This window comes from Arvicanthis niloticus, chromosome 2 (assembly GCF_011762505.2).
Source record: "Arvicanthis niloticus isolate mArvNil1 chromosome 2, mArvNil1.pat.X, whole genome shotgun sequence".
NCBI lineage: Eukaryota > Metazoa > Chordata > Mammalia > Rodentia > Muridae > Arvicanthis > Arvicanthis niloticus.
Genome location: NC_047659.1, coordinates 12,773,655 through 12,786,913, shown reverse-complemented (window position 1 = coordinate 12,786,913; position 13,259 = coordinate 12,773,655). Strand labels below are relative to the sequence as shown.

General features: G+C 50.4%; 1 protein-coding gene and 1 long non-coding RNA gene across 4 annotated transcripts in view; one reads left to right on the top strand and one right to left on the bottom strand.

The window, feature by feature from the left end:
• The window catches only part of Dab2ip (DAB2 interacting protein), a 173,477-nt gene that overhangs the window by 144,291 nt on the left and 15,927 nt on the right, over positions 1–13,259 (bottom strand). The window contains exon 1 of one of the 3 annotated variants that reach the window (XM_034494957.3): positions 4,178–4,414. The exons of 1 other annotated variant lie outside the window; for it this stretch is intronic. In XM_034494957.3, coding sequence (XP_034350848.1) covers positions 4,178–4,280 — 103 coding nt within the window. In that variant the 5' untranslated portion in view covers positions 4,281–4,414. Of the gene's footprint in view, positions 1–3,164; positions 3,385–4,177; positions 4,415–13,259 lie in introns of those variants that run through there. One more of the 3 variants, XM_076928595.1, reaches the window with a different exon arrangement.
• On the top strand, positions 4,604–9,051 carry LOC117703389 (uncharacterized). The gene is made up of 2 exons (XR_004606154.2): positions 4,604–5,142; positions 7,560–9,051. It is a non-coding gene; the product is annotated as an uncharacterized LOC117703389 (long non-coding RNA).

Genomic DNA, 13,259 nt, shown 5'->3' with positions numbered 1-13,259 from the left:
AGAGGTGGTAACTTGAGAGGGAAACTAGAGTTGCTATATACTCCCCCCACGCCTACCCCGGCCCCAGGTCTCTTAGCCCAGGCTACTCCACCCTGGAAGGGTCCTGGGAAGGGGACTATAGCTGAATTTGTCCCAGAGCCTCAAGCTTCCTTTGGCTCCAAGCCAGGAACCCCAGTCACTTTCATGGTCACCTTCTTGCAGTGTTGTGTATGCAAAAGCCTGTGGATTCTGAGACCAGCAACCTCACTGAGCCCTGAACCCATTGTGATACCCTTCCTCAGAGATGCCAGGGGACGTCACAGCTCTAAAGGACTTCAGCCATTTAGCTGAACAGCCCCAACTCTATCCTCTTGTCATCTGAGGAGCCTAAGGATAAGAACTCTCCCAGGATCACCTGCTATATAATACCACAGGCCCTCTCCATCTTCTTGGGCAAGATCTCTAACATCAAAGCCACCACCAGATGGACAGGAAAACCGCAAAAAGTCACAGTGCTAAGAAGCACTGAATATACAGAGGAGGAGAGTTCAAGTCCTGGCTCTTCCACTTTCTGCTCATTCTCCCCATAATATATGTGGTCTTTGGATGTTCACTTCCTTTTGTGGACCCCTTGGACCTCAACCATAAAACGCATGTAATTTACCCATAGCCTTCAGCGGGATCAAAAGGTTAAAAGGCAGAATAAGTCTCCGTCTGCCACAGAGCTTGAGGGGCAGAAATGTGACACTGGAGAGGTCCATGCGAGCGTGTCCTTCCCTCCATAGTCAGCCCAGCCTCAGAAGAGACAAATCCCCAGAGATGGCCTCCAGGGAAGACTGATATAACAAGAAGCAGAACAACATCGGTCCCTCCTCCTTCTAGCTGGAACGGTCCGAGCACCCACACTGTAATGAGGAGAAGAGGGAGGTCACACTCACCTCTCCTGCCTCTGTAACTACTGAACAACAGAGCACAAGGGTCTCAGCAAAGTGTATCAATCCTCCAGAAAGCAGAGGTCAAAGGTCTGCCCTTGTGCATGCACACTTCGAGAGCATCACGGGACTGCTCTCTCTTGCGTGTGTCCCAGCCCCTGATTTCCATCACTGTCCACATACCTATCTTTCTCAGAGTAGCTGAGGGTGAGGCTTTTCAAGCTGAGCTATGCAGAGGGCCTGAAGAGTTGTTGCAGAGAAGATCCCTAGGTCAGGAGTGGAGATGAGGAATTTGCATTTCAATGGGTACCGTGGGTGCTTGTGATAAAAGCATCCTGGCACACACAACAGACAATAACAGACAATCCTGGACATAAGTGCACATACAAGTACACACACACACACACACAGACACACACAGACACACACACCATAGTAAGCATTCAAAGAGGGACAAAAGACTTTGGACTGCTGCTGAGTTTGGGGCGGAGCTCACCCCCATCACTGACTGTATGACCTTTGATAAGTCCCTTCCTCACGCTAAACCCATTTCTTTATATGCAAAGTGAGGATAAGAAAGGATGCAGCCTCGCAGCATTCCCTTGGTGCAATGACACATGTATAATGTCCCCAGCACAGGACCTGGTACAAAATAAACAAACGGTGCCCTGGCCACTGACAAACTCAGTTCCCCTGCCTTGAGTGCCTAAGGGAAGACACTGAAAGCCAAGACTGGGGAACCTCAGAGACTACTTGAGCCATTAAGAGATGCCTGAGGGTCTGTGCAAACATTCATTGGTAGAAGTAATCGGGCTATAGATTTCCACTCTGAACAAGAACGTTTTAACTGACTGGAGATGTCCAGTCATAAGGCCAGAGCCTCCTGTTCCCTGTCCTGGAGAACCTGAGCTGAAGACACTAGATGTGTACCGGCTCCGGATGTAGCCCAGGGAAGAAACACTGGCGGCTGGGATCAGGTTGCTCTCCTGCATGCTAGCCAGCGAGGTCCTGGTTTCTCAGTGTTTATAGTTGTCACCTCCACTTTCAAAGGCTTCACTCTCTAACACATTCACAGCAGACAAGGGAAGCGGTGGGGCCATTTGAACTCTGGGACCTACCGCTTCTGTCCTTACACAGTATGTGCACCTTTCTCAAAAGGCCTGGTGTTCGACTGTTCCTGAGAGGAGGGGAAACTGAGGCACACAGATGCTGTGTCCCCCAAGCACCAAAGATGGGAGCAGGTGACCTCCATGCCTCACTTCATAAAAGCCTCACTAGATCCTGCTGGTATGGATCCCTTACGCTCAGGCTCAGGAGGTTTAGGAAGACAGTGAGAAGAGGAAACTGAGATTCGAACCTGTGTTTAGAGTCTAGAGCAGGCTGTTAGGTCTGGTTAATTCTGACGCATAGTCTTTAGGTCAAGAAAATGGAAAGGAGTTCAGACTGAGGAAGAATAATGTTTCCTATTATGACTTTCATCTGCGACTGCTGCAGTTAAAACTGAAGCCCACTCCCACTCCCCTGCGGCCACTTCGACAGCTGAAGGACGTGGGATAAAGCACAACACAGAAAAGCTCAAAAGAGCTTTCAATGCTCACCAGGCTGGGGCCTGGAAACCAGGTGGCTTGGGTCTCTCTCCCCACGCTGTCTGTGGCTCTCAAGGTGTGTTCTGTCAGTGGAGGGTGGGGCTGGAAGCAGGCCAAGGAAAGAGGAGAGACCTCTCTGTGGCCACTTGCGTCCTTAGTAACAGCACTAGCTAATAATAATTACAAACATCCCAAAGTTGATGGCCACATGGGAGGGACGTTGTGTGTGTGTGTGTGTGTGTGTGTGTGTGTGTGTGTGTGTGTGTGTGTCTGTGTTGGGGTCTGAAATTTGGGAGTCATAGGAAGCCTCTGAAATTGATAAGACTGGAGAACCCTGTACCCCAACACCAGTAGTTGGCAGGCCCCAGCTAAAGGTGCTTTCCTGGTGACACCAGCACTCTCCTTTCCAGAGGAAAGCATCAGCCCTGCAGCCGGGCTGCGGGTCAGGGACAGAGACAGAAAACAACAAAGTTTAAAGGGTCTGACAAGCCTCAGAGGTCCCGCGGGAGAGCTGAAATGAGAACTGATGAAGCGAGACTGAGGCGCACTCCTCAGCCTTGTAGCTCTATAGAGGTATCAAAGCTCCCAAGGTCTTCAAGAAGACCCTGCTCGGATCCCTGCAGGTGTTAGGGTACCCTCAACTTGACCCGTGGTCCTCAGCCATTACCTCTACGTGCTGGCCTGGCCGCTGAGCGCTGTGCAGTCGGAGTAGCCCAGGGCCAGGGTCCCGTAGTCATCAAGTCTCCGGGTCGCAGAGGACTGCTTAGCAAAGTTTCCGTGGGGCCGGCTGGGCCGAGCGGAGCGGGCCGGGCTGGAGAGAGCTCCGGCCGGCTCCGCCGCCTCCCGCGGCGCCGCGGCTCTCTGCTGCCCGGCCACCCGGTCTGCCCTTCCCTGCCAATCGGAGGCCCCGCTGCAGCAGCTCTGCCCGCCCACGGGCCCCAGAGGGGGCGGATGGGGAGGGGCGGGGGCGCACCTGTTTGGTCAATCGACCCCACATCTCCACCACCCGCCCGGCCGGACTGGGCAGGGCGAACCCCTCGGCTGCCAGCGCTCGCCCCCGCCCGGGCTTGGCCAGGGTCCAGGCGGGGCCACACGCCTCTCCGCTGGCCCTGCTCAGCCGGGTCCAGGTCGCGCTTGGCCTCAGCCCTCCCTCCCAGGTCCTTCCCTGCCTCCCTTGCAGTAGCCCAGGGACAGAGAGATGACCGAGGCTTCTCTTTCCTTACTCCTCTGCCACCCTCTAACTACCCCCGCCCTGCAAGCATCGTCCCCCCCCCCGCCCCCCGCGCGCTGACCCCTCTAATTTTCCCATACGTCCAGCACTATCTCCAACTTCAGGCTTGGAGGCAGGTAGCAGAGCCTGAGAAAAGGACCGTAGCACCCCATCTACTTAAACTCCGGGACACCTCAATCTGTCCTGCTCGATGCCCTCCAACTTCCTTGGCCCGCACATATTGATTTCATCGCCCCATTTTCCGCGAGGGAAACACTGAGACCAGAAGGGGGCAAACGCTTTTTTTGCGATCTTTTTGGCAGGTGAGTTGACAGAGTTCGCTTGGCTCCTATCCCCGAAACCAGTGGATGCCCGGGTCCGCCCCGCCTGGCCCCGGGGGACCGCGAGTAGCCTGGAGGGGAGGATCGCGGAGGAGGCGGAGGCCCGCGATGGCGCGCGCCCGGCCTTACCTCGGCTGCAGAGCGTGTCCCCGCAGAGCGCGCCCGCGGGAGGCCCCAGCAGCGGCAGGGACGCCCAGGCGAGCGCTCGAGAGGCCGAGCGCCCAGCGCCCATCCCGGCCGGCGTGGGACCGGCCTCCCTCCGTGGCACCTGTGGCGCCAGCGCTGCGCACGCGGCCTGGGCCTCGGGGGTCGGGCCCTAGAGTGCGGGCGCTCCCCCGGGGTTCCTCGTTCCGTCCCGGCTCGGACTCCCACGGCGGTGGCGCGGGCCCGGGCGGGGAGCAGGCCGCCCCGAGCGGGGCTGCTATTTTTAGTGGGAGCTGCTCTCCCAGTCGGACAGACAGAACCAGTTAATTCGGCCGTTGAAGAAGGGCCTGTCCGGGGAGCTCCCCGGAAAGGCGGCCTTGGCCCTGCTGAAAGCTGATCCTGCGCATTCCTGCCTCTCGAGGCGGGAGGGCGGGAGGACGCCTGTAATTCCAGGGGGAAGACTGCGTCCTCTCAAGCTGCGCCTTGGGCCCAAGTGCACGCCTCAGAGGGCTCTTGAAACTGACCTTGGACCATGGCCCGACTTTCCTCACCATCACAGTCCTCAGAAGATGGAACATAACACGTGTCTACCTAAATGAGAGTCCCCGATTCTTGTTAGCAAGAGGCCCTACGAAATGGAGTCTGAGCCCCAACAAAGCACAAAGTCATCACTCTGAAGTTTCTCCATGTCAGATACAGGGCAATGATGTGCTCTGGATGGACCAGGAGGCTTTGAAAGCCCAACACTGTTCAATGATGTGTCTTTGGCAAGCCACCTCAATTCTGGATCTATCTCCTCTTCTTGAGAGAGAGAAAAAAGAAGTTTTTAGAGCCCCAAGACAATATCTGAGAAGCCTCTTGTGAGCAAAACCATTACATCCAGGTTCCTTCCATGATGCAAAGACTCAGACAGGATCTGCACTCAGAAGTTGTGGGAGGAGCCTAAAGAGGTACGTGTGGTGTTAGAGTAAGGGTAAATAAATAGGCTGGGGGATTAGAATAGAGGCTGCAAAAATAGACTCACACATGTATGGAAATTTAATATTTGGCAGAAGTGCTTGCGGTCAGCGGAGAAAGAGTAGACTCTTCTATAAATGGTACTGAAGCAATTGGATGTCTGTATTAGAAAAGAAAAATGGAATCCCTACTTCACACTGTCAGTTTCGGGGATACAAAAGATTAAATGCGAAAACAAACAAGCTGGGCATGGTGCCTCACATTAGTAAGCCCAGGAGGCTGAGGCAGGAGGATTGTGGTGAGTTTAAGGCCAGCTTGGATTACATAGTTCCAGGCCATGAGCATGAACTACACAGTGAGCCTCTGATTCTAAAGAAGCAAACAAACAGACTTGTCAGAGGGTACGATTTCTTGAAGACCCACAGAACATCAAGAGAAAGATGGAGGCATTTAATTAAAACGTGAGCTCCATGTTTATCAGAAGAAGATATAGGGAAAGCAAATGCAAAATATTCAAAGATCCCCAACAAGTTGGTTTTCAGAAGAAACGGTAGAGGGCTGGGGTTGTTGTTTAGTTGCTAAAGCGATGGCCTGGTATGTGATCCCCAGTAGCACATAAACCATGTGTGGTGGCTAAAACCTGTCATCCTAGCCAAACGGGAGGTGGAGGCAGGAGGAGCAGAAGTTCAAGGACATCCTGAGCTACGAACAGACTTCAAAGCATGTATGATCAGGCTCCTAGCAGAAGGTACGTGAATGGCCATTAAACAGATGCAAAGAAAGCCTTACTGTTACCAAGGACACACAGAGCCAGGCCTCTGTCAGGAGTGTCACATCGCTCCTGTCTGATTGGCACCCAAAGAAAAGGGAGACAGTGGAATACTGAGTGTGGAGAACGCCCATGCTGGGAGGGAAAGTGGTGATAGCCACTCTGGAAAACAGCCTGGAAGCATTGAAAAACACCCAGCTATCCGGTCATCCAGACACACTAGTGAATGTGTGTCCCCCAAATAGGCCAGGCAGCCCGTGGCCATCTGCACACCACACAGACCCATTGCGGAGTGCTCTGAGAGTCTCTGCCTGCCGCCGTGAGGGGACTAGCTAGAGCGTCTGCAAGTCTCCGAGGAAGGGAGAAGACGGAGCAAGTTGCAGAGGAACAAATTGCATGATATCATTCATTTGGATTCTTTAAACACGAAAACCCAAATACCCATATATCACATGAGCATGCACAGATGTAAAAGCAGAAAGCATGCAGGGGCATGATAAATGCACCTTTCAGCAAAGTGTTTACCCCAGGGAGACCGAGGGTGATGTGATGGGCGGGAGGAAGAGGCTTCCCATTTGGGTAAGGTTTTATTTATTTATTTATTTTTGACTGGAGTGGTAAGTGCATAAATGTCTGTCTCGCGCGTGCACGTGTGTGTGTGTGTGTGTGTGTGTGTGTGTGTGTGTGTGTGTTTTATTTTGGGAGACTGAACCTAGGGCCTTGTGAGTGAATGCTAGACACTCACTGAGCTATACTTCTAGACCCCAGATTTAAAACAAAAACAAACCAAAACCAAAAAACAAAACAAAATAAAAAAAACCCACAAAGCAAGACTAATGAGAAGACTTAAAACTATCCAGTCCTGATCCAAAGGGACACTTTCCTCCTCCTCTTCCTCCTCCTCCTCCTTCTTTTTTTAAAGATTTATTTATTTATTTTATGTATATGAGTACACCAGCTGTACTCCAGAAGAGGGCATCAGACCCCATGACAGATGGCTATGAATCACCATGTGGTTGCTAGGAATTGAACTCAGGACCTCTGGAAGAGCAGCCAGTGCTCTCAACTGCTGAACTGTCTCTCCAGCTCGACTTTCCTTCATTTAATGATGTCATCGTGTCTAAGTGCTGACGCATGAACATAGCCTGGCTTGTGGTAAAGTACTCAGAAAACCCAAAGAATGCAAATAGCTTCCTAGTCCATCTTCCCTGAAATGCTGCTCAGCCTGGCTGCATCCTAATGGACTCCCCAGCCCCACTGTGCAGGCTAGGCCTCCAAGGCCCTCAGCTCACTTGTGCTCTCAAGGGGTTTGCACAGGCAGTGTACCGTCCTAGCCTGCTGCTCCCTGTCTCTGTTTCAGCACTTGTATGATACAATTCTGCCATGGGTGACCCTGGGTGCGGTGGGGGGTTCACATCTACTCCTGAGGCAGCTCCCCAGCACCTGAACTTCAGTCTGTATCATCACAAGATGGATGATGACACCTAGTTTTAGATTTGTCTCCTCAAGCAGACTTTTTTTTTCAAGACAAGGTGTAGTTCATGCTGGTTTTAAGCTTGCAATCCTCCTGCCTCAGACTTCTTAGTACAAAGATTATGGATGAGTACTACTATACCTTCTCGTATCACACCTTTTCTGCAGGCCCATCCTCTGCCCGGGGAATTAATTAGGACAGTTTACAAACCGAAGAGTTGAGTGAATCCAAATACTCTGAGATCGAAAGAGACCATGTCAAACTCTCAGAAGGAGGACAACCCTACTACTTCCCGGATGGACTGCTTGGTCTTCATGAATGGTGTTGAGAGTAACGTGAACTTTGAGGTCAAAAAGAGCTGCATTCAATCTGAGCTGAACCATTTACCAGCTGTGTGGTCTGACATGCCATTTCGTTCATCCGAGCCTCCCTGTTGAGGTGTGCATGGCCAGGATACGCTGAGGCCTGTCACAGGGAGAGATTGGGATGAGTCTATAAGACCACAGAAGTCATATACGTGGCCCCCTTCTTAGGTCAAGCAGCCATTTTGTGAATGTTGACCAAGAGGAAGATGTTTGCAGAGGAGGGTGGAAGGAACCCAGTTGGGCCACTACACAATTAGAAAGCTGGTTTAAAAACAACAACAAGGGTGTGAGCTGGTTCTGAGCAGGCGTATGCACCTGGAGGCTGGCCGGGACCTGGGAGCCTGCTCTAGCAGCTTTGCGCTGTCCCACCTCCCAGCATCCTCCTTTCCAGGTGCCGAGCTGCACAGCATGCCAGCTTTGCGGACCCTCCTCTTTGTCTCCCCATTGCCACTCTGTTCCCCTCCAATCTGTTCTCACATATATCTCAAGAATCTCAATCTGGACCTGTCTTTTCCTTGCCAGCTTCCATCTGTAGGGGCAACAGAGCCTTCGGCTTCTTCCCTAGGGACACGTCTGAAGTGATTTACCAAATACATCATCCTGTACTTGTATATGCAAAGTCTACATATGTCCTTCTGTTGGGAGCTTCCGTCAAGGCAACGTGCAGGATTGGAAATTGCTTATGGTCCAGACTCTAGAAGATGAATCTGCCAGAGTTACATGTTTTACATGCAAACAGAAGCATGAAGTTGACAGGGCTGGGTGGTCACTGGAAAAAGAGCAGCCCTGTGCACTTCAAGGGTTCTGGTGAGAGATTTTCCTAAGCTAATAAACCAGTCCCTTTGATTTAAGTCCCATCGCACAATGTAATATCCCCAAGGTGACATAAACATTAGTCACTGTTGGTCCTTTGTCTCATGCAAATGGCCGTGAAAGGCAGGAATCCCACACAACTTATAGTCTGCCACCTTCTTTTTGAAGGAAGGGTCTCATGAGTCCCAGGCTAGTCTCAAACTTGCTGTTACTAAGGATAAGGAGTTTGTAGTCCTCCTAACTGTGCCTCCTTCCCAGCTAACTGCTAGGATCACAAGTGAGCACTATCCTGCGCGTTCTTCTGTCTGGTTTTGTGCATGACTTTGTGGGATATGCTGAGAATCAAACCTAAGGTACTGTGCATGTTAAGCCAACATTCTCCCAACACCCACATCCCCAGCCCCTGTCATCTCTCTTAATGGCTGTCTAGACCATCAGTGACCTCCCTACTGGCAACATTAAAGGATGTTCTGTGTTTTCATCAGTCTGTGGTTCTGTGGACAATTCTAGTCTCTTCTGACTTACCACATTTCCCCAGTTTCTCTCGTAATTTTTCTGGGCTACTCCATCTTACTCCTTGGGCAGCTGGATGGTAAGAACCTGATTGCCCTTCATGTTCTGAACATAACATTCTGACTGCTCATAATGTTCCAGTGAAGGAGCCCAGGGCTTCACCTGCTAACCTTACACAGCAGGTACCGTGGTCCTTTGCCCAGGCTTCTTTGAGCACCAAGCTACTTCCCTGCCTCTGTGCCTTTCTCCTTGTGGATCCTATCCATTGGTGCCTCTTGAAAGATTGACAGAACACAGGTCCAATCAGATTTCTTCTAATCCTGCTGAAAAGCTTTCAAGGGCTTCATGTTGTATTTGTGGGGCTGGTAAAAAAACAAACAAACAAACAAAAAGAATAACAAAAACAAAACAAAAAACAACCAACCAAATGAAACCTCCAAGGGAATTCACCAGTTCTGAACAAGAGCATGCATCAGAGGCTGGCCTGGGAGCCAGATGGATCAGAAGCCTCCCAGGTCTGCTTTCCTTTTTGCTGTCAGCCACTCCAGCTAATTTCTAAGTTCTCAGGTAAACAACCTCCTCAGACCTGGCCTTTGCACACCAACCTCCCACTTGCATTCAGAACACTTTTCTTCTGTCCTTTCCTCTCCTAGCCTGGTTAGCTTCTTCCATTTAATGTCACTCCCTCAGAGCAAGTCGCCTGGCTTTCACCAGATACCTGTAGCTAGCTAGCACTATTCCTTCACAGTACTGATTGTAGTTGGTGTTGAGGGACCCTGAGTACAGCAGTCGCCCCTGGTTCAGTTCACCATTACATCACTGCTGACCCTCAGCAAGGGCTCCAGCACATAGTATGTGCTCAGTGAACATTTGCCAAAGGGATGAACCTAGGTCTACTTGCACACCTCCATAGATCGACTCTCATCATAGGACACTGTTGTTTATCAGAATTTCCTTCATTTCTGTCTGGCTGGAGACAAGTCTGAATGCCTGGGCAGAAGGTTGTGTATTCACTCACTCAGTTCTTACAACCTGCTCTGAAGAGGTTCCATATTGGACTATGTATTTCTTTTATTTAGTTATTTATCATGTATACAGCGTTCTGCCTACATGCCAGAAGAGAGCACCAGATCCCATGATAGATAGTTATGGGCTACCATGGGGTTGCTGGGAATTGAACTCATGACCTCTGGAAGAACAGACAGTGCTCTTAACCTCTGAGCCATCTCTCCAGCTCATACTACGCATTTCTATTTGACATAAAAGGAAATGGAAGCTAAGAGAGTGTGAGAGAGTTGCACAGGAGCACGCAGCATGAAAATGGCTGAGCTAAGCCTGTTTGGTTCTAAATCTAAGTCTTCATAACTGCTGCCACATCACCCTCTTTCTGCATACTGTGTACTATAGCTGAATAGAATAGCTTATGACTTGGGATCTTTGCGGAGGTTGGGGGAGAGGTCAGATGCTTGCTAGTGGAAATGGGATTCAAAGCATGGCAGAGACACGGTTTGGCAGAGAGTGTTTGCCTAGCATGCACAAAGACTTGTTCCATATCCAATATCATATAAAGTGGACATAGTAGTGCATGCTTGTGACTCCAGCACTTGGGAGGTGGAGGCGGGAAAGTCAGATCAAGGCCATCCTGAGTTACATAGGGAGTTCCAGGATAGCCGGGGGATACATGAGACCTTGTCTCAAAAAAAAAAAAAAAAAAAAAAAAAGTAGACAAGCAAAAACCCAGGATCCAAAACATCCTCAGATACTCACCCAGGCTCAGGCTCACAGGACTCCTACAGCAAGGATGACAGGCATGGTGGGGAGGGACAGGGAAGCGGGGGCGGGGAAGGGGAGAGAAAGAATAAAGTAGGAATGTATGTCTACCTTGGTGGGGGGCTGGGAATTGAACACTGGTGTGAGCCACTGGTCATGGAGGAGGGACTGAGTGATGCCGGTTCCGGCTTGGAGAGGAGCAGTCCTGTGGGAGTCTAGTCAGACCTCAGAGCTCTGATTTTGCCCCTGCAGCTTCTCCCTGTTGTTTATGTATTCTCTGAGTTGATGACATGGGGCCCTCTCTGGGCAGGCTCTGAGCTGAGGGCTGGGGACAAAGGTGAAAAGACCAGCAAACTGCTCCCAGGGATTGGGAAAGAGGCAGGCTGTGGTGTCAGCAGAGCCACTAGGAAACCTGCCTGTGGCCCATACATGAGTGCCCCTCTATTAAATACTGTGCATAAGCTGTTAACTATTAAGACAGAGGATGGGGCTGTGGTCCCTAGTGTTAGCCTGAGTAGGAGGGTGCTCCCCAAGGAGGTGACCTCTTAAAGCAGAAGATACAATCAGGCAATGAGGGGACGGTCCATGCTAAAGCATGTTACAACCTGCTATGCTCAGGGTCAAGAGTTAAGCACCTCTGGGCAGGTATCAGCCACAAGCAGGAAGCTGAAGGAAAGTTGAGTTCTTAGGGTCCTGAATGCCATGTGCAGAAGCTCAGGTTTCTTTGAGAGGCATTGACTGGGCTGATCCTGGGCAGGAGGCATGTATAATCTGGAGAAGGAAGGTAGATTTAAAGGGAAAGACAAGAGACTATCCTGGGGATAGTCCCGAAAGGAACAGTAAGTGAAGACCAACAGATAGCCCAGGGGGGTTCAGCCAGAATTGAAAGATCCAACATGGATGGCTATCATAGGGAAAATTTTGTGGAAGGGTATGTTTCAAGCTCTCTTCTAGAACAAAGAGCTTCCTTCTGGGTCTGGGGAAATGATCCAGTGGTAAAGTACTTTCTGTGCAAGCATGAAGACCTGAATTTGAGTTCCCAGCACCCACACAAAAAGCCAGATACAGCTGGCACCTGCCATCCTGTTGCTAGGGAAGTAGAGACTACTTGATCCCTGGAACCCAACTCACCCACAGTCAGTATTGCCAATCCATGAGCTCCAGGTTCATTGAGAGATCCTGTCTCAAGAGATGAAGTCGGGCTAGAGACACAGCTTAGTGGATATGAGCTCTGATTCTCTTACAGAGGACCCAAGTTCCAGTCTCAGCACTCACATGGTGGCTCACCACTAACTGAAACTCCAATTCCAGAGAATCTGACATCCTCGTCTGGCCTTCAGAGGTACCAGGCATGCACGTAGTGCGCAGACAGACATGCAGACAAAACGCTCATACACATAAGATAAACAGAAATGTAAATAGAAGTAAATAAAACAATAAAAAGAAAGACAGAAAATGCAAATGGCAGAGGGGAAGAGGCAGGGCCCCTGAGATACTGCGGATTAACCGGAGACAGATGCAGAACCTGAAGGTAACTTAAGAATGAGATGTGGCCAGGGGGGTCTGTGGCTGAGGTTGGCTCCTTAGGAAAAGGGCAGATCATAAAAATCACAGCACCAGAAAACAGTTACCAGAGCGCATGACAAACATCTGCACAGCAGTGGTGAGGAGTGCGGGGCTTCTTGCTATAGGAATTTGCCTGGCTGTGTGCACATAGGTGGAGGTCAGACCGGGGTAGGTCGTGGCTAGCGGTGATGTGAGGGGCTGTGAGTAGGATGGCCAGATGAAATACAAGATGCCTGATTTAAAGCGTTTATATGAGTAGTGACCGCTTTTTAGTGTATGTCCTCTGCAGTCTTTTTATATACTTGTGCTAAGACATTCTCAATTGTTTACTTTCTCCCCTGTGACTCAGTTATAGGGTGGCTGCCCAGCACATGGGAAGCTCTAGGGTTCATTCCCAGCACCATGGAAACTTGACTTGGTGGTGCATGTCAGTAATCCCAGCCCTCAGGAAATGGAGGCAGAAAAATCAGATCTTACTAGTTTGAGGCCAGCCTGGATACCTGGGAGCCTGCCTCAGAAATAAACAAATAGTAAATAATAAAATGTGCATGATACGTGTGCTGCGTAGTTTTAAGTCGACTTGACACAAGCCAAAGTCATGAGGAGAGAGAGCCTCATTAAGAAAAACACCTTCAGGCTGGGGAGATGGCTCAGCAGTTAAGAGCACTGGCAAATCTTCCAGAAGTCCTGAGTTCAATTCCTAGCAACCATATGGTGGCTCACAACCATCTGTAGTGGGATCCAATGCCCTCTTCTGGTGTGTCTACAGTGTACTTGCATAGAAAGAAAGAAAGAAAGAAAGAAAGAAAGAAAGAAAGAAAGAAAGAAAGAAAGAAAGAA